Consider the following 22,414-nt stretch of genomic DNA (forward strand, 5'->3'; position numbering starts at 1 on the left):
ATAGTTCCATAATATGATGTGAAGGCATACAGATAGAGATAGGTAGTTACTTATTACAGATCCTGAGGGAAATTCAAGTTAAGAGAGGTGAGCCTCAAGGTGCCAGGTCCCCCGGCAGTCTAAGCCTATAGCAGAATAATTAGGAGTTGGCCCATACCTGAGCCAGACCTAACTCTCAGCTTTGTTAAAAAGGAAAGTTTTAAGCCTACTTTTAAAAGGTACAGAGGGTGTCTGCCTCCCAAACCCTGACTGGAAGTTGATTTCAAAGGTGAGGGGCCTGATAACTTAAGGCTCTACCTACCATAAGCCTTTTAGATGTTGTTGGTACCATGAGCAGACCGGAATTCAGGGAGCTTGTTTAAGAGGGGGATTATAGCACTATGAGCCTGCTAGAATAAGATGGTGCCTTACTTTTAGGTGCTTTGTAAGTGAAAATAAGGATTTTAAATTATATTTTAGGGAGCCATCTCAGTCATAAAGTCCTTGAGGCATGCTTCTAGTTTACATAACTGATTGGTGTCATCCAGCCATTTGATACAAGTGTATCATCTATATAACAATGTAAATGTATAGAGTGTTTCCTCATAATTACCTAGAGCATATGGGAAAGAGAATTGGTCCAAGTACTGAACCTTGTGGAACTCCATGGGTAATCTTGGTGCACATGGAGGAACCATCATTAACATGTACAAACTGAGATTGAAACTGAGATATCGGGTTCCTGTTATGACAAGTGATATTTTCTAGTCTGTGTAATAGGATGCGATGGTCAACCATGTCAAATGCAGCACTAAGATCTAACAGGAAACGCCCGGAGAGAGAAGTCCACTGTCGGAGACCAGTTAGTACATCATTTGTCAATTCAACATTACTGTCAGGGTTCTGATTTAACATGTAAAAGTTTACACAAAACCACGGGACAAAACTAACAGTATGTTAGACTTTAAAAGAAGCACTACAGCACAGTAAAATGCTAGTTGCATCAATATGTTAATGTTTTTTATAGCAAAGCCAATGTATCTGATTGGACAAGAGGCATTCCATGAGTGTTCATAAACTAAAACGTCAGTGGGACTTTACTCTATAGTATCAACCAGATGGTCTGTATACTTTTAATTATCATTTTATAGATATATTTCTCTTGTCTGGATTGATTAAGATGGTGATTACAGTGGTTACAATCATTAATAAGGACCACAGAAATAGTCAGTGTTGTCGCTGATGGCCTTGTTTGCTTTTGCATACCTGGCTTGATGTTACGTGTCGAGCCGTGTCAGAAAGAACCACCCGTACATCCCATCTCCTTGTGAGCACAACTTCTCAGTCTGCTGAAAGGAGTGAAAGTTGTTCTGAAAATGATACATTTTCCACTTAGGAAAAACTGGAACAATGTGTAAAGTCCTCCAAAAAGTCAACCGTTCACAGCCCAAATAGGAGTCCTGACCATTTGGTGGATGTAACAGATGCAGCTTAGGAAACTGTTCAACCCTGTAAAGATTGCCCGTCCACCCTCTTTAAAACCATCCTGTCTTGACTTTCCCTGTAAACAAGGACAATTACTAAGCTAATGAGTTGAGGAAAAACTGCTTGAGTGATTGATACTCTCAATGGAGAAATTAATTTGATATTAATAGAGCACTTGGCAAGATAAATAGATAGTGGTGTGTGAGTTCTCTCCTTGATTGATAATGGATAGATTGATGGCTGTCTTAATGCAGGATGTTCCTTAGTCTTAAATGAGATGGCCTTGATGAGCAGAGACTTTTGCACAAGGATAGGACAAAGTTATCAGATAATTGTGCAACGTAAGATTACTTCCATATTGAGTTGTTAAGGTGCAGTACCTCGAGTTAAGGAAGTTAGCAGAGGTCTAGGATGCCTAAAACATCAAAATAACTTTAATAAACATATAATGTAAAGGATGAATATATTCTAAGGATATTTGTTATCTATAATATATTGCATGAGTTGCAAAAAGTATGTTTGAAAAATACAGCATTCCAGTTCTTTAGATGTGATTTATTGATGTTAAATAATGCGTGTGATGTTGGTCAGCCATAGTTGTAAACTCATTCAGCTGCTCCTGTGAGATTGTGTTTGCCTTCAGTTTCACAGGCTGCATCTTAAACGATCATCACTCCCACAGTTCCCGATGACTCGTAAGAGACACCCTCAATACACACACTCTAACCTTCCTCTGGATGGAGCATTTTGCTTAATGATGCACTAACAGTCTGATTGTTTCAGCGGGTGGAAGACATGCAACATACACATGCATTAACACCCTGTTACATGGGTCACTGCTGCAGAACAAAGTGCAAGAAGTTACCCATTTCTCAGTCAGTTTATGTAGTGTGTGTGTGTGTGTGTGTGTGTGTGTGTGTGTGTGTGTGTGTGTTGCCCCAGATGTAGCGATTACACAGCTCTTTCTTGTACCTGACCAGTCCAATCTTTCTATGTCTCCTCAATAATCAAAGTGACAGTGAGCAACAAGACGTATCTCACCCACCGGCTCCCTTCAGAATGCGGATTGACCTACACATCAAATCATACTCCTTGCCCTCCCTGCCTTGTGAGAAGAGGAGGGGGGCACTGAATGATTGACAGTCCTTCTTAAGTAAACATGTTGCAACCCTTGGGGTTCTGCCTCTTCGTGTGTATTTATCTCTTATGGGTAAAGTACCCTGTGGAAGGAAAATGTCCTGCAAAGCCTACAAGGAAGGACTTCCTGCATCTACAGCACTCTTTTCTCTGCTACTGTAACAGTAAAGCTCACAGCTGAGAACACCTGGTTGTATAACTGTGTATTTTTATTAACGAGCCTGTGTCACCAAACTTTTAACAAATGGCCCCCGGCACCCTGACGCCCCCAAAAAACCCAGCTCGGAAATTAAGCATCTGCATCATAAATCTTGGAAAGTTACAATAATTTGCAATTCACTCCCTCATCAAAGGCAATATTACCCTAATTTATTATCTCCCCGCACGAGAGGCCGCAGAGATAAGAGTTTATCAGGAGGGGGATTGATTTTCATTAACTGATTGTAATAAAGATGAACTGCCTGCCGTGCCCGCTGACCAAGAGCCACACTATATTGTAATTGGGACAATTTATATCATGAACCAGTGGCTCTACTTTTTCATCACACTCCCTCCCATTCTCTTTTTTTTTTTGTATCTGTCACTGCTCTTCAAAATGCTAGTCTCAGCTGTGCTGCTTCTGATGCTACAGTCGCTTCTGCCGTATGAGGAGGATAGAGGTGTGTGTGTGTGTGTGTGTGTGTGGAGAGGAAAGTGTCAGCAGATGTTGAATCAGATTTCAGTTTCAGGCATCAAAGAAATGCTGAAGTTACTGTACCTAAACTTTATACAATTTCTATACGCCATCCTTATTTGAATGTACTAGGATGGAAACATTATCATTGGAAGATCTCTTCCAACTGTCTGTGTGTCACCCTGTAGAAGAGCAGCATTAGGTGACCCACAAGCTACTAAAGCCTTTGGCCTCCACAATGACACATTCTCTTCATCTTACATACAGAGCCCATATAACGTATAAAATGGGTACATTTTCTGTCCTGACACATTTTATGATCCACTGCAGACTCCTGTTGTGCAAGAGCGACAGAAAACACCTTTAAATGAAAAAAACGTTTTGAAAACCTGTGAATGTGCAGCATTAACACCGTTATCTGGACTCCATCATCCACAGTACCATGACTTGACCGACACGAGGCGTCAACAGCAGGCTCCTTGAGACGTCCAGTGCAACAGCTCCCCCTGTCTGTGCAAATTGGTACATCACTCCATTCAATATAAGTGGTAGAAAACAAAACACCCAGTTTGAATTTTTATTGTAAAATTGGAAAAAAAGGAGAGAAAGAGAGAAAAGCCCCAATAAGCAATTCTTTTTGATACATATCTTTATCTTACCATAACCATGAAAGAAAATTAAAGCAGAAAATGTGGATAAATGAATAAATAAAATGAATGAATAAATAAATAAATAAATAAATTAAATAGATAAATAAACATCAAGTTACATACTTGACCAAATAAATAATTATAAAATTATTCAATCATCAATCATTTATATGACATAATCTAAGCAGCAAGTATTAAGAAATTTCAACAGGGGAAAAAATGTTTGGTTTCTCAGGCTAATACAGAACACATTGTTTTTTAAAAGTTTTTTTTTTTATAAAAAGATACTGCTTTCCCTGTCAGTTAATCCATGCTGTACTGATGCTGCCACAAAAACAGGTGGCGCTCTTCTTTAAAACCAAAGAAAAAACAATACAACCTGTAAACTGCATTTTCTCCTCCAGGTTCTAAACATTAGTACTGAGATTCCTCTTTTTGCGTCCTGTGTGTCAGTGAAGTCTTCTTCACAGACTCCATACTGCTGTTTATATGTTTTTGTTTGCTTTGTGCTGAGAAACCAGAAAGATAACATCTTTATAAAGCGACCCCTGCCCCCCCTCCTCCCCCCGCCCCCTCCCCCATTTCAAACCCTAACCTCTATGTACCCAAAGAAAGGTCCTGTGCTGATTTTCCATAATATACAGATTTCATATTTATAATAAGCTACTATCCTTAGCATTCAAACCATAGTTAAAGAATCATATTGTTAATACGAGTAGTACCATAATCTTTAACCCCCCAGCCCCTATTGAGCATGCTCGGAGATTGAAAGGGCACCATGGTAGGATGACAAAAAATAAATAGAAAACATGATAAAAGAGATGTAAGAGTAAAAACAATGTAGTAGATAAACTAGTTAGAGAAACACTATTGGAGTCCCTACTTTCTTTTTTTTTTCAACCAACATTTTCAATCAGTTCCAGTTACTCAAAGCTGCTAACTCAATTTACTTCTTGGATTTCAGTCATTTCATTACTCTCCTTCCCTTTTTCTGAATTTCACAGTAGATATGTATTTTCAGGCTTATATACAAACTGTTTCCACCCCCAAACCTTCCCTGATTTTAATTGTATTCGATCAAATTTCTTTTTTTCTTTCTTGGCAGAATGAAATTCATTCAACAATCTTCTCAAACTCATTACATGTCAGCCACAGCTGGCATCTTTAATTTGCATTGCCCAAGCTGTTGTGAAGGCCAAATTTAATTTGATTTTAATAATTTAAGAAACTCTCCAGTGGAAATCCCATAAGAAAAGATTTTTGAGTGGGTTTATAAGGCCCCTTATGGCCTGGGGGAAAGAGGGCGTATATCACAGCTTCCTAAAGCCGCTGGGCCCTGACAGCAGAGTGGAAACTAACAGTAACTCACCGAGAGGGGGAACCAAGCTGTCTGCTGGCAAAATATATATGAAATCTAACCTTTTCACAGGAAAACCCTATTCTATATCATTACAGCCTGAAATGACCCTCCTCCTTGAGAGCTATGCCACATCACAAAATCAATTATTTCTTTCACTTATCAACACTTCCTTTTTTAAGAAACTATGTTTAAACGTTCAAGGAATCTGGCACATTGTCTGACGAGGAGATACAGTGGATATGTTTGCATGATTTTGGCAATTTCTAACGAGAAAAAGGCATTAAAGACTTTCTTAAAACAGCATTTAAGTATTTCAGAGCGTTAAGAGAGTAATATTTGTTATTAGTGTCCTGATAATAACACATCCTTTTCTCCTAATACTGGGCCTGTGAGTCAGGAACGTATACGCGTAAGGAGTTTTAGAAAAAGACGTAGTCATCAGGACCCTGGACGCTGTTCTGGTGATGACTTTAGTTGTACCAGACTACAGAGGCAAAGTAGTTGTTTTCTATAGTCTAGAACAAAGCCAAAGAGACAGAGCGATGATCAGAGCGCTGAGGTTTCACACAGTCCTGAGAGGCAAGGTGCTTCAGAGCAAACTGAGTTCATAAATGGCATGACGAAAAAATCTAATCAAAAGACAACTGAGTGGATGTTAGTTCAACAAATATGAGCAATATGATGAAAAAAATAAAGTGATTCAGTAAAAGCATATAACTCATGAGAAAACAGGTTTCATCTCAGACGTGCTGTCTATGTGTCTCTCGGCGGACGCATAGCTACAGAGGATGCTAGATTAGTTAATTTATCATATCAGATACGGCGTGATGTGTCATGACCACACTGTATAGGAGCCGTGTGTGACCGCCGCTAATGGTGAGCTGTCGTCTCGTTGAAGCAGCAGCAGCTGCAGCGGCTACACTTACAGGCCTGCTGCTGTCTAATTGATGGATCATTTTGCTCTTAATTTGACCTCCTAAGGCTGCTAATGCCAGGCTGTTCATCACCGTGTACAAGCTCTTACTGTGCTATAGAACCCTATGAAGTACATAAATAAAATAAAATAATCTAAAGCTGCTCTTCTCTCTAGAGCTACAGTATTTATAAAGTTGCTGTCACCTCTATGTAAACCTCTGAACTTTATTGTTTTCTTTAGTCAGACAGAAATTTGCAGCATCTGTTAAATTTGGGTTTTTGAAGTCCCTCTGAGACTGTATGAAAGTGAGAGGAGGAAAAGACTCCCATCCAACCGCTGGGAGGAAAATGGACTCTGTCACTCAGTCAATTCGTTCAAAATGCCAATATGTAATTGATTGCACATCTCCTGCCCTGTGGCTGTGCTCCCCATCTGATCAATATTATCATTACCCTAATTATGCTGTGGGTTAGCTCTTGGCCCCCTTGAACTGATGGTCCCTATTAAGAGAGAGATATGCTGGCACTTGGATGTGTTGTTAGGAGGAGGAGGAGGAGGAAGAGGTGGGAGACTGATCTCACCTGCAGAGAGCAGCTGGAGGAGCCTGTCAGTGCAAGAGGGCACGACCTGGATGGGACCACTGTGACACACGGATGGAAATTTTTACAACCGTTGTCAGGCTCATTTATATATTTTATTAAGCGGTTACAGATGCTGCTGCACGGTTTTCAGTGCTGCTCATCCGGGTGCACTCACACTGCTTTATGGTCAGAGTATCTGTAATATCAATGCTTCAATGTGCTGTCAGAGACACAAGACAGCATAGCATAAAATAAAAAAAATCACTGCAGATCAGTAATGTATTGTTGAAAAGGCTGTTATAGTGTCACTTTTGGCACTACGAGACTGTTTTCTTCTTCAACACAATAACAGCGACAGATCACACCTCCGAGATGAAACGCTGAATATCACACAAAGAAATGATTAGAAAAAGAACACATCTGAACATGCCCGGTTCAATGTCTAACCCACATATTCTACGCCACTAAATTGGTATAGCTTTATTTTTTTTTACACATTTTTTTTTTCTGTTTTGTTTTAATATCCTCAAACCCAGTAGCTATAAATGTAAAAGGAACAAAACAAACAAGAAAAACCTTTCCTCTTATTTTTTTTCAACCTGAAGCTAGTATTTCTTCTTAAGTTTAACTTGTAATATTATTAGTAGTAGGTTGTAGTATTAGTATCATTAATACTATATATTACTGTTCAGAACAATAAAAATGTTTGGTCCTTTGGTCCCTTAGGGGTGAAAGATCTGCAGTTCTACTGTTGCTAATGGAAACCTCAGTGACCTCCACGAGTCATAGTTCTGCGCTTGCTGAGAGAGACGGTGAGAGAATAAGAGAAAGAGGGAAAGAGAAAGAAAGTCTGTCAGTGGATGTGTAGAATAGCTTCTTTTTTTCCACTGTTTTTCTTGATCTTCAAGTTTTAACCCTCATTTGTCCAGTACAGTAAAAGCGACAAGCGCCTCTTTCCTTATATATATGTGTATATAATATGTATATAGAAATCTATTTGTTGTTGCTGCTTTTTTGTTTGTTAGTTTGTTGCTTAATTAACAATTCAAGTCTCAAGAAAAAAGTTCTGTTGTTCAGTCTCATCACTTTCTTTTTTCAGTTTTTTTTCTTCTTCTTCTCATCTTTCTTGCACTGTGCCATCTGTTACTGTTAAGTCCCCCGGTGAAGTGCCTCCTCCTCCTCCTCCTCCGCAGCCGCCTCTTTCGCGTCTTCTTTTTTCTGCCGTAACCTATATCTTCATAAGTAAATGCTGATATGTCTTCAAAAATTCCTTATGTGTTGATTTTTTTTTAAACATATTTCGCTTTCAAAGAAAAAAAGTTGAACTCCTCCGAGATATCTTCGAGTGTCCTCTAAAATCTGAAAGATAGAAGAAAATTGGCAATTTAAGATCTCACTGCTCATTAAACCGCCATTTCAAAAATCCATTTATTTTAACTTTGAATATTTCAATATGGCTCGATTAAATCAGTGTAATAGTCTGGAGAAAGCTAAACCGCACTGGCACCAATCAATCTTTGTCAATCACAATGATGACAGATTTGCCTATAATTAATACTCCTGCTGTGCCACATATATATTCTAACTTTATAGTTTCTATAGCAGACTCTCAACTTTAGAACTTTGAAATATTAACCTTTACATTTACTGAACATGTTTTTTTTTAATATATATACTAACCGATCAGAAAACTCTAAGCTTTCATTTAAAGGCAGTTGAACAGAATGGAAAGGGGCCAACATGCAGGAGGAAATTAGCTTACACTCTTTTCACCAGAGATTAGATTTAGATCCTCTACAATTGATGATTCATGTTAATCACAGTGACAGGTTTTGACACTTCACCTGTGCTGCTGCAATGAATACTGAAGGTAGGCTTTGTCAGTAAGGGCGGCTGGCATCCTTCGGTCTCTTTAGCTGGACTTTCAACCTCTTCATTCCAATCTGAAAGCCATTCATGGCTTGAATAGCTGCCTGCGCACTACCAGGGTTGTCGAAGCTCACAAAGCCTGTGAAAAAATATCAATCCATAAGCTTAATCATCACTTAAGATGAACACCCTTCCACATAAGAATTGTAGTACAAATATTTACAGATGATTTCTGCTGCCAATATACAAAAAGAAAGCCAGAGAGAAAAACAGTTTGGAAAAAAAAGTGAGAAGAATAAGCAAACAGCTGTGAGGTTGTAAGCTGCTTTCTCATCATGGTCTGTCTTTCTGCTGAAGGAGTCTAGATGGTGCTGTTGAGGCAGGAAGCACATGAGCAGCTGGAAAGAGCTGTGTGCTTATGACAGCATACGTGATTGTAGTTTTGAGACCAAAAGAACATTTGGCTCAGAATAATGCGTTTGCCCAGTGCATGTGTCTAGTATGAACACAGGGGTGTATTTGTTGTTGATTTTGACCAGCTGCTTGTTGTTGCATCGCTTCACATTAACTTTTGTAACAGCTTCAATAATTCACCACTTTTGGAGTCGAGATGCAACAAGAGTGGGGGTGTTACTGTCATGAGACATCTCTGTTTTGATGTTGCATTATGGCTGAATTTTTTTTGTGTCAAAGAGATGTAATACTAAGCTGTTTAGTGATTCTACAGAGAGGCATTAAGAAGAGAAAGACATATTAAGAAAAGTAAAAGGACAGGGAAGAGATAGTTCTGCCGGTTTAATAGAAGAAAAAATGATATCATGAATCACTGATACAAAAACTGTTCAGGTTTTGAAATGAAAATACGGAAACAAAATGTTATTTATCAGAATTTGGTAGTACAGAGTACATTATTTGAAACATGTGCTTTTACTATACACGCAGCCAGTGGCAGAGCTAGACTTTCTGCACTTTCTGCACGTTGGATGTTAACGTATAACATTTAGATATCTAAAATATGTAACAATCCTGCACAAAAAATGTAATTGACTTTAAAACGTAACACAACACAGTGTCAACAAATACATTTTGAAAGCCTCTTTAAGGGCTTAAAAAGGAGACACATTTCTAATCTACCAATTGGAACTACTAACAAAAGGAAAAGTGCTACACTGAACTGCAAAGAAAGCCACCTACATAGCCAACGGTTGATTTTTTTTTTTTTTTTTTACATGTGGCCACTCAGATTTCAGGGGAGGCCACCCACTGGCTCCGCACCTCAAGACAACCTGTGTTCTGTATGAGATCAGCAGATTCCTGGACACTATCACAATGATCATGCACAGGTAAGTCCAACAAATATACACTATTTTTTACAATACCATTTTTAAAACAGCTTTAAGACATCACTAAAAAGGCTAAATTACCTACAAAGTGAGCAAAAATGGTTGAGCAAATAGATCGACCAATTTAAGAGCAAATATAGTTCATCGAAAGATGTCAAAAGTCTGCTGCTGGCACATAAAAAACTCCACAGTGCATTTCCCAAAGACGCAGCCCTCCACAGACCTATGCTGAACATCCTGTTTTCATCATGTGTAAAAATAAAGCCTGGAGGATTCAGTGACCAGAAACTGCAGTGGAGTGTGTCTCCGCTTGATGCGCTCCCCTGTGTCTGTGGTGTCATTAGGAACAGTCGATGACCCGTGCAAAACAGCAGGAGCCTCTCCAGGTCCACAGTCACCTGGGAGACATGTCTGTCGGCCTGTTTGGCTCCGGGTTTGGCCCATTAGGGTGAAGGCTGGGCAGCACGGAGGAGGGCCGAATGGAAGTCTGAGGAAAGTATACAGGCAGTAAAGGAGGTGTCCTCCTAACCCGCCGTCAGGTTAACACATTCTGGCTAGAAGTGGAGAAAAGATGGAGAGGAGATGCAGGCTTACAGCTGTAAGCCCTGCTCTCTGTCCTGTCACACATTACTAGTGTGCTTTCTCTCTGTTTCCTTGTCTTTCTCACACCATCAATCTAAGTTTATCCCCTCTCTCTTCCATTCTAGATTAATTACACCAGTGTGCTCCCTCCTTCCCCAGGCCTAACATTATGTTGTAAATGCATAGTGTATAAGTCAATACTGCAAATAGCTCTTCTTTCATGAATTTATATGTTATTAAGTTCCCCCAGGGAGACAGGACTGGCGATCAATTTGGCCCAGGGTTCTGTGGTTCCCTGAAGTGAAAACAAATGCTGATCCATAATTGTCCTTTGCCCCCACCAAAACACCCCCCCCCCCCCACAATCCCTGCCTGCCTCCAAGTTTTTATAAGCCCTGAGGCTTGTTGGTGTGTGGAGGCTGACGGAGCTAAATGGGACAGGAGGCGAAGCGGTGTGTGAATCAGCCTCAGCAGAGAGGGTATTGACAGATATTGGGGTTACAGAACGGTGATGTGGATGCTGATACAGCACCTGGAGGTTTGCAGGTCACACAGCTGCCAAACAGAAAACAAGGACAGAGGATCTGATCGACTGCATCATGGCTAGTTTGGCTACAATGTAGTCAGCACTTCCTTTTTTTTTTTTTCTTACAGTGCTGACACCAAAACACAACAGTCATCAAGATGCAAATTCAGGTCAGTCAGTCAGGGGTAAGATCATTCAATCATCTGTGTCTGGTTCTGTCAAACATCATCAAAATCTACAGCACCTAAGAGCAAACATATCAAATGTCTATTGTTTGCAAAGCAGTGTGAAAAAAACCCTTCCATTATTATGAAAATCAAACTTATATTGTGACGCTTCACACATTACCTGTAAGTTTTTTACCCAACACACACACTTTTAAAAACGCTGGAAGAGAGCAGACCGGAAAAACATTTTTTTCTTGCTCAAGTCGCATTGCTGTGTTTTCAACATGAACTACAAATTTGTATCAAATGTATTAATACAAATATGTGCTGAGGTTTATTTTAATTTGGTAAGTATTTCTGGTACTACTTTATATAAGAAATCATGGTTTATAGTACAACTTTATGATAATGGCTTAAAAGAAAAAACAAATCTACCCAAAGCGTCAATGTAAAAAAAAGTTCAGGGAAAATCCTCAATCGCCCAAAATCGCCCATGTCTTTGTATAATGTTTTGGGGGAAGTGGTGGAAAGCTGTGTGAGTCACTAACCGAAGCACTTGCTCTGGTTGGTTGCTCGGTCCATGAAGACCTTAGAGGAGATCACGGTGCCAAAGGGCAGAAACATCTGCATGAGTTCGTTGTCTCCAAACTCCTGTGGCAGGTGGTAGATGAACAGGTTACAGCCCTCTGGACCTGCAAACACAAAGAGAGAGAGAGAGAGAGAGAGAGAGAGAGAGAGAGAGAGAGAGAGAGAGAGAGAGAGAGAGAGAGAGAGAGAGAGTGAGAGAGGGAGAGATGGGGAGAAAATGTGTGTTTGCTGGTTGAGGCAAAGAGACAAAAATCTGTGAAAATGTTTAATCTATGCAGTCTTTTGTCAAATTAAGATAAGTGGACATAGATTGTCAGGACGTTATCAGCAAATGAACGTAGCTGTTCTTAAACACACACAATCAAACTGAAAAGTGTGTTCTGTCATTTAAAATGTCTTTTTAGAATGAATTAACATTTCAAGTGTGATAAAAATAATTTAATCTACAGAATGGATCAAATTCTCTAACTAGCAACTATATTATGAGATTAGAGTGCTAAAAGAAAAATCAAATAGAGGCGTTTGCATGATTCACCTTGACCATTCTGTAAGACTGGATCAGTGAATATTTCCATAAAACACCTTTGTACATGATTGCTGATTTTTTTAATTTTTTAATTTTATTTTTATTGAATGGTTTTTTAAATTAAAACAGAAACTTGTACATGCTTGCTGATAACTTCTCTGGATACTGCTTGAATTCCTCTGATCACGACATTTACACATTAAGAGCTCCCCTAAACTATGATTGCACAATTACAACTCATCACTTTATTGCACAATCACACCTTTACATCCCTGCAAAGTATGTTTACATCTAGGACATATTATTCCATATGTAGTACATGTAGATATATATTGTTTTATATGGTTTTGTATCTTAGATTACCTATATTAAGGTTATTATTTGTATTATAATAATAATTTAATCATTTATATTCTTCTCGTGTTAGGGTTTATTTCTTGTGTATGTTCTGTGTTTTTTTCTATGGTGCTTAATTTGCTCTGATAACCTCTTACTGTAAAACCACAAATAAACACAATAAATCAATAAAGAACATATATCTCTATATATATAATATAATTAACTTGCGACAAAGGAATAGTAAAACCACTGCTGTAATTAAATCACAATTAAACAACCTCAATTCAACCTGCATTCATTATCATTGTTAGTTATCTCTATTTTTTTCTTTTCTTCTTTGTATTATTTCTGTCTGGGATCAGTGCCACTATTCCTGCAGCCAGGGATTTAATTATACAAGCTTATGAAAAGCATGGGACTATGATTATGATAATGACATTATCTGTTTTAAAGATATGGAGTATGATAGCCATATGAACATTGTTCTATCATCCTCATGCTTTATGTATTTATTACCTGAGACGAGATGTAAACTGTCTTTTTTCAGCCGTTCTACTCTATTTATCTATCACATACAATGAAATGTGCATTATCAGAGTAGTACTCTGCTCTCACCCTTGCATGCTTTTTATATGTGCATCACACAGAATGAGGTGTTGCAGAGCTAAAGTAATACTGACCCTGCATGCTTGTCTTCTTTATGTGTCCATTACACAGGATGAGGTGTGTGATGTGTAAAAGTAATAATGTTCTCTCACCCTCACCTTCTCTCTGCTGCTGCTGCTGGATGACCTGGGGTGGTTGGGGCAGTGTCTGGCCAATGGGAGTCAGTGTGGTGGCTGGATAGATTGCTGCAGGTGGAGATATTGGGGGGGGGGGGAGAGAGAGAGAGAGAGAGAGAGAGAGAAAGAGTGTAAAAGAGAGGGGGGGGGGTTAAAACGGGGATCCCACAGAGAATGGTGTCAAGGATGCTTAAAGTCGATCACACGGGCATAACATGTGTAATCAAAGGCTGTCTGATGTTCTGTTCTAAGGCACTGTACAACACTGTCTGAATACACACTCATGCTGTAGTTACCCTGCAGTAATTGTCCCATAGCTGCAACATTTACAGCAGATTGTAAAACCTCAGCATAGTAAACAAAGCGTTCTAGTCTCTCACCTGTGTATTGCTGTACTCCGGTGAAGGCTTGCTGTAGGGTGTCAGCAGCCGTGGGGCTCTGGGTGGAGTAGGGAGGCAGGCCGTTGGTGTAGACGGTCTCCACAGCAGGATGTCCGTTGGGCTGATGATGGATGCCGGTGAATCCGTTGACGATGGGCGTGACGATGCTGGGGACGGAGGTGTTGATGTTGGCTGGTGGAGAACTAAGGCCTGCTGGGAAAGACGTTTAAACGTTACTGGATCATGCAGCACTCTACATTATAAAACAAAGCAGTTGTAATACATTGGATTAGTGCACTCCTAGACATGCTTTTATTTTTGTTTAAAGAAAGTAAACACTAGCACACAACCAACAGCTATAGATCTGCACACACACACAACCACACACTTGAGCAAACACACAGCTCGTGGCCGAGAGCTACACTCCATCTCCTTACTAATGCAAGGACACGGGTGCAACGTGAGTCTGTCACATATCCGCCATTTGTCGTGACACATCCTGCAGAATAGCTGGGAAGTCAACCTGTGAAAAATGAGCCTGTCCATAGTGTTTGTGCGATACCCCGCTGGCTCTTACTGCTCAAGATGATGAAACCACTATGCAACTTCAGAGAAGGGGGTGGGGAGGGGGGGACGAAATAGAAGGAGATTACAGAGGGAGATGTGCTTGAACGAGCAGGTGGCAAAATCACAAAGATGCCTCAAACTCTATACATCATGAAAAAAAGGAAAAATAACAACTGTTGGCAGTTTGACAAATGGGTGGTTCATAACATATATGGTACACACGGCTGAAAGGCAGCTGCAGGATGGCTTATGAGCAGAATTGAAATTGGCTGCTCCCTGTCCTCTCTCATTCAATGCATTTTAAAAGGACCCTCCTTTGGAAAGTGTTTCCAATTATGCCGGGAACATCAAAGTACCCATTTTGAGCAGAATCTCACTGTGTGATGGTCTCTCTAAAAGAGCTGCTCTGTGGTAAAGCATCCGAGCTCGTTGAAGTACGGCTCCCCTGAGGACCACCTCTCAATCTGGAAACCCTAGCCCTGATTCGACAGAAAGCCCAGGTTGTCACGGAAACCCTCCAGCATGCCATATCCCCGCAATCTGGTGCCTGAGTAAAGAACCCCCTGTGAGAGGTGGTTGAGATAGGGTAAACAATCACATCCAGTATATACACACACAACATGCGCTGAGATTTATGCTAATGAAACTGTAAATATGCCGTACATCACATGCAGAAACCTCCCACCATCAAGTAATATAATCCAAGAATCCATTTGGAATTTCTTATCTTCTCTTTTACCTATGTTTTTCTTCTTCTTTCATCTCCTTCTACACTCTCTCTCTCCTCTCCCTGCTTTCAGCATTTAAGCCATAAGACGCTGACAGTCTGGCAAGCAACTGCAGTGACCAGGGGAATTGCCAGGGTCCAGTGAGAGCTGTTGTGTCTTTTGCACTTTTTTTTTTTTTTTGTAGCCTCCCCACGATTGCTTGTTTCCTGCGGAGCTGTGATGAATTAGACTGCAGCTTCAGCCCATTCTCCTACCAGGACCCAGGAGACTGCCGCTCCTATTCTGAGGGCTAGAGACAGCTAGTCTGCACGGGCCACACACACTCTACTGTACCGCCAGATAATGCACCCTCTCCATCATCAGGCAAATTCATTTTCCAAGGCTTAGCAGTGCCGTGGGAGCTCGCTTCTATGTATGTGTAGCAATTGTAGTAGGAGTAGCAGCGATGGTAGTAGGTGGTACTGTGGACCCCCTACATGCAATTACATAAGCTTCAGGGTCAGCAGATGGACCACACGTCAGCTGTAAAGGAGACACATGACAGAAGAAGCAGATTGGAGCCACGTAGTCCAATCAGGTTATCAGGCTGAAAATAAATAAATAAATATACTTGTTTATCCATCAAAATCTTACTATTGTTTATACAATCCTACATGGACATACAGGAAATTCGCTGCTATCTTTCTTTGTTATTTCTTGTTGCACTTCTATTTTTGTTGAGAATATTTGATGTTACTGAAAAAAGAGTTGGCCGTCAAGTTTTCAACCCATAAGTTTTGATTAGACCCATGTCGTCACGTTGTGGAATCGGCATTTTTGTTGCACAATAACTAGGCGAAACCAAGCCTAAATAAAATACTAAAAAATCAGGGCCAAACATGTAGTGGTTCATGTGGTTCTAAAATATATTTAGATAAATAATATCGAACACCATGGCCAATAAAACTATGATTACAGAAGAAAGCTGTTTATTTAGTGGAGTCATCATAGATATCCACTTTGTCAAAATGACCCGATATCCACCATGACGAGACCCTGAGAGAATTTTCGCCACAGAAAATGCGAAGTGTTTCCCACTATTCGAAAAATAGAAAAATAAAAAGACATTTTCATTTTATACCTCAGTGGACACATAGTTCTTGCATTGAGGGAAATTGTATTCATAGCTTGTTTACAATGTGCACACTAGAGTGCTGATATATACATGTGGCTGTCACAGTGTGCTGAGTGGATTAACCTGTAATGATGACATGTTGTCTCCCACTGTGGAACGTGTGAATATGAAGCTATGGGACAGCAGATCATATATTCTATTCAGCAAACTCTTAACTGTCATCTCCCCACTCTTATTCCTCCAAGTACGAAGTTTGCCACGCTAAACAGTATGTGTACATGTGTGTCACATGTATTTATGTTCAGCAGGCATAATTCATATTGATATTCCTGCAGGCTGCTTCTGAGAGGGGAAACTGTTGATTTGCTCCTTGTGCTGATTGCTCCATGAAAGAAATCTTCATTTGCGACAGAAGTATTTATTATGTTAATTATACGTTCAAATCAACAAGAAATGCTATTCCCGTACAGGAGGGTGCAGTCATTAGCAACACAAGGACTGGCTTTTACTGGAGCAAGCAATATGCACTCAAAACAGATGCTTTCATCCGACTGATTTAAAATCTGAAGCATTTAGACTCATAGTGAAAACGTCTGTCTAGTCCTATAAGTTTTAATAATACATCTAAAATATGTGGAGAGCACCTTTTTAAAGCCAGTTGGTACACACCTTAGGATACTCCATAATATATATAAAGCAAACAAGATGTGTACCACTTCTATTTAAATATTATTCATTGTCTATAGTGCTGTTAACGTTCCATTTTAAGTGTGATTTTGACCTAATTTAGTTAAGGTGGGATTCAATAATGTTATCAGCAGTTGCTTCAAGGACATATACAAATCCTTCCACGTACAGGCCCTGAATAGCTATTTATATAATCAGCTTCTTACTTTAAATCACATAATACTGCAGCAGCACACAATTTCCTGCCATCTTAATCTGATGACAGTGGCCAAGTTTCATGGAAATGACATTCAAATCTGAACAAACTACACCCACGCCATGCTGATGTGGCAAAAAAAAGAAAAAAAGTTGAAAAAGACTGTAAATACCCAACACTTAGAATGTTATTTTATTCCTAATTTTACTTCTAGGTAATACATGTTTAATGTTTTAGAATGAAAAAGAATACCAACTCAAGTGTTCAGACATTTTAAGTTTTGCATTTTCTTTTCATGACAACAATTGCCATTGTTAAATATATGTCTTGCTCCTGTTTGACATCTACATGGATTGTTAAAATGGTAAATTGTGTTTGTATGCTGATGATGCAGTTCTTTACTTGTATGTGCTACCTCTGAATTAAGTGAAAATGAATTAATATATAGTGTCCTGCACAAAATTAAAGCATTGTACTGTTTAAATACAAAGTCCAAGAAGTTGTTCAGGAAAAATATTCTCTGAAAGCTGAAACTGTACTTAAACAATAACCAGCAGCAAGAGACTACTTAAGACCGTATAGCTTTTCCGAGTAACAAAGCAACGGGTAAAGTCTGCTGATTGATTGAGCCTCAGCTTCGCTTTTTCCCAAATCAGTACAGCTCCTGCAAATATCTGAGGTGGAGCTTTCTTCTGAAAGTACTAGTATTTACCATGACAAGGAAAATCCTCTATTTCTTATTCTATTTACTTTAGTTATTTTCCTGCACTGAAGGGAGGGGAGGATAACTGCCCTTTGTGTAACCGGAAATAAGAAAAACCTGGCGATGAGTGTAAAAATAAAGCCACTACTGTGTAGTAAATGTATTTTCACAGTTTGAGACTGGCTAGTAGCTGTAGGTCACAGCATCAGTTGGGACGCACAGGTTCATCTCCCCAGCTGTTTCATCTGGATCTGAAGAACTGCAGATGTGTGCACTGCTGTTTCGTGTGCAGAAAGTTAACTTTTAACCTTATATACCCTTAGAAGCCATTCCTATGGGACCTGCCTGATATAAAATGTTAGTGTAACACTAAGTGTTTTTTTTTTTAGGACAGGAGCATATTGAGAAGGAACTCTTTGTCTAACAGCTCATTAATTTGGTGAGGATAACCAGGGAAGTCTTTTGCACCAATAATGTATCCGTGCTAGAATCCGGCAGGGGCGGGGCTGTTCATGCACACCCAACCTGCCTGAGAGTGGGTTGTCTCTGACGGCGGAGCATCTGCAGTATATTTTGTGTAATGTGTACTTGTGCATGTACATCTTCATCGTGGAGAAGCACAATGCAACACAACAATAAAATGACTTTGATTACACACTTCTCCCATCCTAACAAAGCACCCTTGACACGACATACTCCTAACCACATACACCCAACAGGATCTGCATCCCTCTTCAGTCCTCCCTCCCCCTCCCCCCTCGTTATCCCTCTCTTCCTGTTTACCCAGTGCTGCCTCTCTCACCCTTGTTTTGTTTCACTTTTATTTCTTCTGCAGCGCTCAGGGAGCAGCACCTGGCGAACATTATTTTCAAAAAGCATCATCATGCATCATTGTAAGGATACATGCTCTAATCAGCTGAACCATCTGGCAAACGGCTTCTGCACCATCAAGCTTAAATGCTGTGCATCTGTTGATCAAATGGATGTCTCATTGTTTTCAGAGTAACACCCTTAACCTCTGAGCCTCTTTGCACTTCGGCTCTGCTGTCACAAACAACATTTTTTATGTTGCAGAGGTTACACTGATCATTTCAATGAAAGATTTATGTCACACATTTACCTCCATTTCAGGCAGGTTTTTATCTATTAAGCCACTATAAGAGCTTTATATGCTAATTCTGAGCCCTGTGTGTAATTCACAAAGGCAGTATCCTGGCTGTCAAATAGCAAATGCTCTTCTTTGGAAGAAAATGGGATGTTAACCTTTTTACCCTTTATGCTTTAAACATCAGAATTGATAGCATTGTTTAGAACTTTAATTTGGTTGATGATACGACTTAATGCATAAATTACACCTCTCTGGAAGCACAGAAGCACTCTGCTCCTATAGACCCTAAAAACAGATTCAGATATTATGATGAATTATTCCACTGACTCGTGGCAGACATCCTGGAGTCTCTCAGTAGTGTCAAAGTCTCTTGGCCTACTTATACAGACAGCCTTGCCAGTAATGTTATGTATTCCTTCAATGAACTCTAAATAAGTCATAGCCACAAGTGTGAAAAGGGAGGGAGAGAAACTAAGCATCGAGCTACACTACCACTCCTCGCAGTTGTGACACCCACACTCAAAGGAACAAATGAAAAAAGGGGGGAAATAAAGATTCCGTATTTATGATAGTCCTTGAGAATTAGACTGCATCGTCTTTCAAGCCTTGATAATATATTATATTAAATAATAAAGATAATCAGTCGAGTGTAGCTTCACAGAGTCTGAAAGCAAACAAATGGCTTCACTTCACACATCTGATTCACAGACTCAGACACTCACTTCCTTTCTCTCTCTTCGTCTCTGTACAACAAGCACAAGCAAATATGTGCATTGCCAACACTTAGTTGTTTGATCCTGGCATTGCCAAGTGATACATTTTCCTTAAAAAAAAATGTTGCACAGAGTCAAATTTTTTGTATTGCTATTAAAGAATATCCAACAAAACACAACAATGTTTCTTTAGAATGTGGCACTGATTCTGGCTTCTGAGAGGCTACAGTTCAAAAGAGAAACACAAACAGCACAGACAGTACAATCAGACTGGAGGACAAAGCCTCCAATACAAACACACCCACGCACACGCACGCACACGCACACGCACGCACGCACGCACGCACGCACACACACAGAAACAGAGACTTAGTTTTATTACAGCACAGTTGCAGGATCTTTCATCAGCACACTATTGTGTTGCAAAGAACAGGTATGCGGTTGCCATACTGTCAGTGCTTTACCCATCAAAATAAGAGCATCGCGTTGTCTCAGCAATACTGAGCTCTGCTTTTAATCACTGTCTCTGATTGATTATGCCCGCCCAAAAGTGCACACTTTGCACTGAAAACATCACAGTGAATATTTGACAAATGGGTCTCTTCTTAAGATGTATGGTCCTATGTTGGAATTGACTGCAGATGTACTTTACACAAACGGCATGTGTGTCCGCTAACATCTCGCTCTATGTACATGCGTTCATTTGGCTTAACGCAGGGACACAAGGGGTTCAAAGGTTAATAAGCATCGTGTAGAACTGATTTCATCACCTGGTCTGCTGACTGTCCTCTTTAATTGAATTCAACATACTATTGTGAATAAACTACAGGATTGGTGAACAGGAATTGCACAAAGGTACCATCCTTTCTCTGCGTATGTTGATGAAGATGTGAGCAGAATTTTCACTCAGAAATATTTTTCTATTCCACAAAAACCACAGTGCAGAGAGAGAGAGAGTGAGAGAATATGAAATCGTGCAGCAGGTTTATAGAAAGAGGATGGCTTCCTATGGTGGCGATAGAAAAAATCTAAACTAGGTCTTCTCGCACTGATGGTGGCTCCCTCGCTCACACTGATTGGTTTAAAGTTACCAAAGTCATCACCTTAAAAACTCAATACTGCAGTGTTGACAAAGTAAGTGAGCAAGGCACAACAAAGACTTGGATACTGTATTATTTATTTCAGCTCATGCTTTTGTTGAGTTGAGAATCCTGAAGTTTCCTCTGTCTCAAGGAAAATGAAGCAGTGCTGAATAAGCAAATGTTATGCAGTGGGTAGGTATTTCAAAGTCCTTCCTTTTCCTCTGTAATGTATCTGCATAGGAGGTGTTTGTTATGGAAAACAAACCCAACTGCATGCAGATCATGCACAAGTGCTTCAAAGCACAAGGTCAAAATACTACTGGGAAATTAGCGTCTTATCTGTAAACCTACTCATTGATGTTCCTTATTCTACAGCTACGATCCCCAAATATTTTCTGCATCCACCAACAACATAAACATGCAAATCTCATTGAACCTATTTTTTTAAACATTAATCTCTCTTTGGAATAATTTGGGATAACCAGAAAGCAGGCACCCTTTGTTTTGGACTTGCTGCAGCTTTCCGAGTCTCACACTGTAACACACGCATACGCACGCACGCACGCATACACACACACACACACACACACACACACACACACACAGGCAAATATTCATGCAAGAATTATTACAAATACATGTAGACCTATAAAAACCTTGACCACATGTGCACAGAAACCGAAAAACCTAGCACCTCTACAGCAAGGAATTTAACCGTTGTCATGGCGACACTGACCAAACCTCAATCCACACGCACGCAGGCACAGGCACAGGCACATACAACACACACACAAACACACAACAAGAAAGGGAATGAAAGTGAGCTCACCCAAGGTTTGATGAAACTCACCCGACACCGAGGTCATAGGGGTGGGTGGGAGACTGTTGATGTTGAGCGCCCCCATTTGGTGGATCTGCGTGGCGGGGAAGGCCACGCTGGGCGTGAGGTAACCTCCGTGGCTTGCTGCCATGATGGCTGCTTGCTGCTGCATGAGCTAAAGAAGAGGGACACGGAGAGATGGGTGAAGGAATGGGAGGGTTGAATGGGGTGTGTGCGGGAGGGCAGGAGGTAGAACAGGGCGAGAGAGAGAGGTGAGAGGAGGACAGATGGTAATGAAAAAAGTAGTAAGTTTTGCAAGGAGTCATACGAAGACAGGAGACATGAGAGTAGGAGAGCGAGAAACATGGCAAGGGTAGAACAGAGGGAGGGATATATGTTGAGGTTGATGGATGGATAGTGCATGGGAAGTACAGAGAAAGTAGAGCGGAATAAAAGAAAGGGGAAAAAAAAGAAGCCTGTCAACCTATGTTTAGTGAATCTGTCTACTCTCCCAGCAGGAAGCCTGTCACCAGCTGCAGCAACGATTTAAAAGCTGTCTGTTGGGCTCATACAAATCAAGGCATTGACATGTGCACATTATCTCTGCGCTCTGGGAACAGGAAAAGTTTGCAAAAGAGTAACAAAGCTTTTTGTCTTTTTACTATTGTTAAACTTTTCAATACTTTTTTTGTTGTAAAGACATAAGAACATCAGTATCCTGTTTTTAAAAAAGTCTATAGCCTAACATTCATCCAGAGTCCAGAACCTGTTTTGTTTCACAATTCAGGCAGAAACCATAAGACCTGTCTCTGG

At 40.1% G+C, this 22,414-nt stretch overlaps 1 protein-coding gene across 12 annotated transcripts in view; it reads right to left on the bottom strand.

Moving 5' to 3' along the window:
• Positions 1-4,830: 4,830 nt before the first annotated feature.
• The window catches only part of celf5a (cugbp, Elav-like family member 5a), a 176,039-nt gene continuing 158,455 nt past the window's right edge, over positions 4,831-22,414 (bottom strand). For 2 of the 12 annotated variants that reach the window (XM_065955917.1, XM_065955915.1), the window contains exons 7-12: positions 21,632-21,776; positions 13,884-14,093; positions 13,480-13,572; positions 11,817-11,960; positions 8,626-8,789; positions 4,831-8,140 (exon numbers count right to left, since the gene is read on the bottom strand). In XM_065955917.1, coding sequence (XP_065811989.1) covers positions 8,662-8,789; positions 11,817-11,960; positions 13,480-13,572; positions 13,884-14,093; positions 21,632-21,776 — 720 coding nt within the window. In that variant the 3' untranslated portion in view covers positions 4,831-8,140; positions 8,626-8,661. Of the gene's footprint in view, positions 8,141-8,625; positions 8,790-9,430; positions 10,481-11,816; positions 11,961-13,479; positions 13,573-13,883; positions 14,097-21,610; positions 21,777-22,414 lie in introns of those variants that run through there. The other 10 variants (XM_065955916.1, XM_065955914.1, XM_065955919.1 and 7 more) reach the window with 7 other exon arrangements.

Source organism: Labrus bergylta, chromosome 6, assembly GCF_963930695.1.
Source record: "Labrus bergylta chromosome 6, fLabBer1.1, whole genome shotgun sequence".
NCBI classification, from domain to species: domain Eukaryota; kingdom Metazoa; phylum Chordata; class Actinopteri; order Labriformes; family Labridae; genus Labrus; species Labrus bergylta.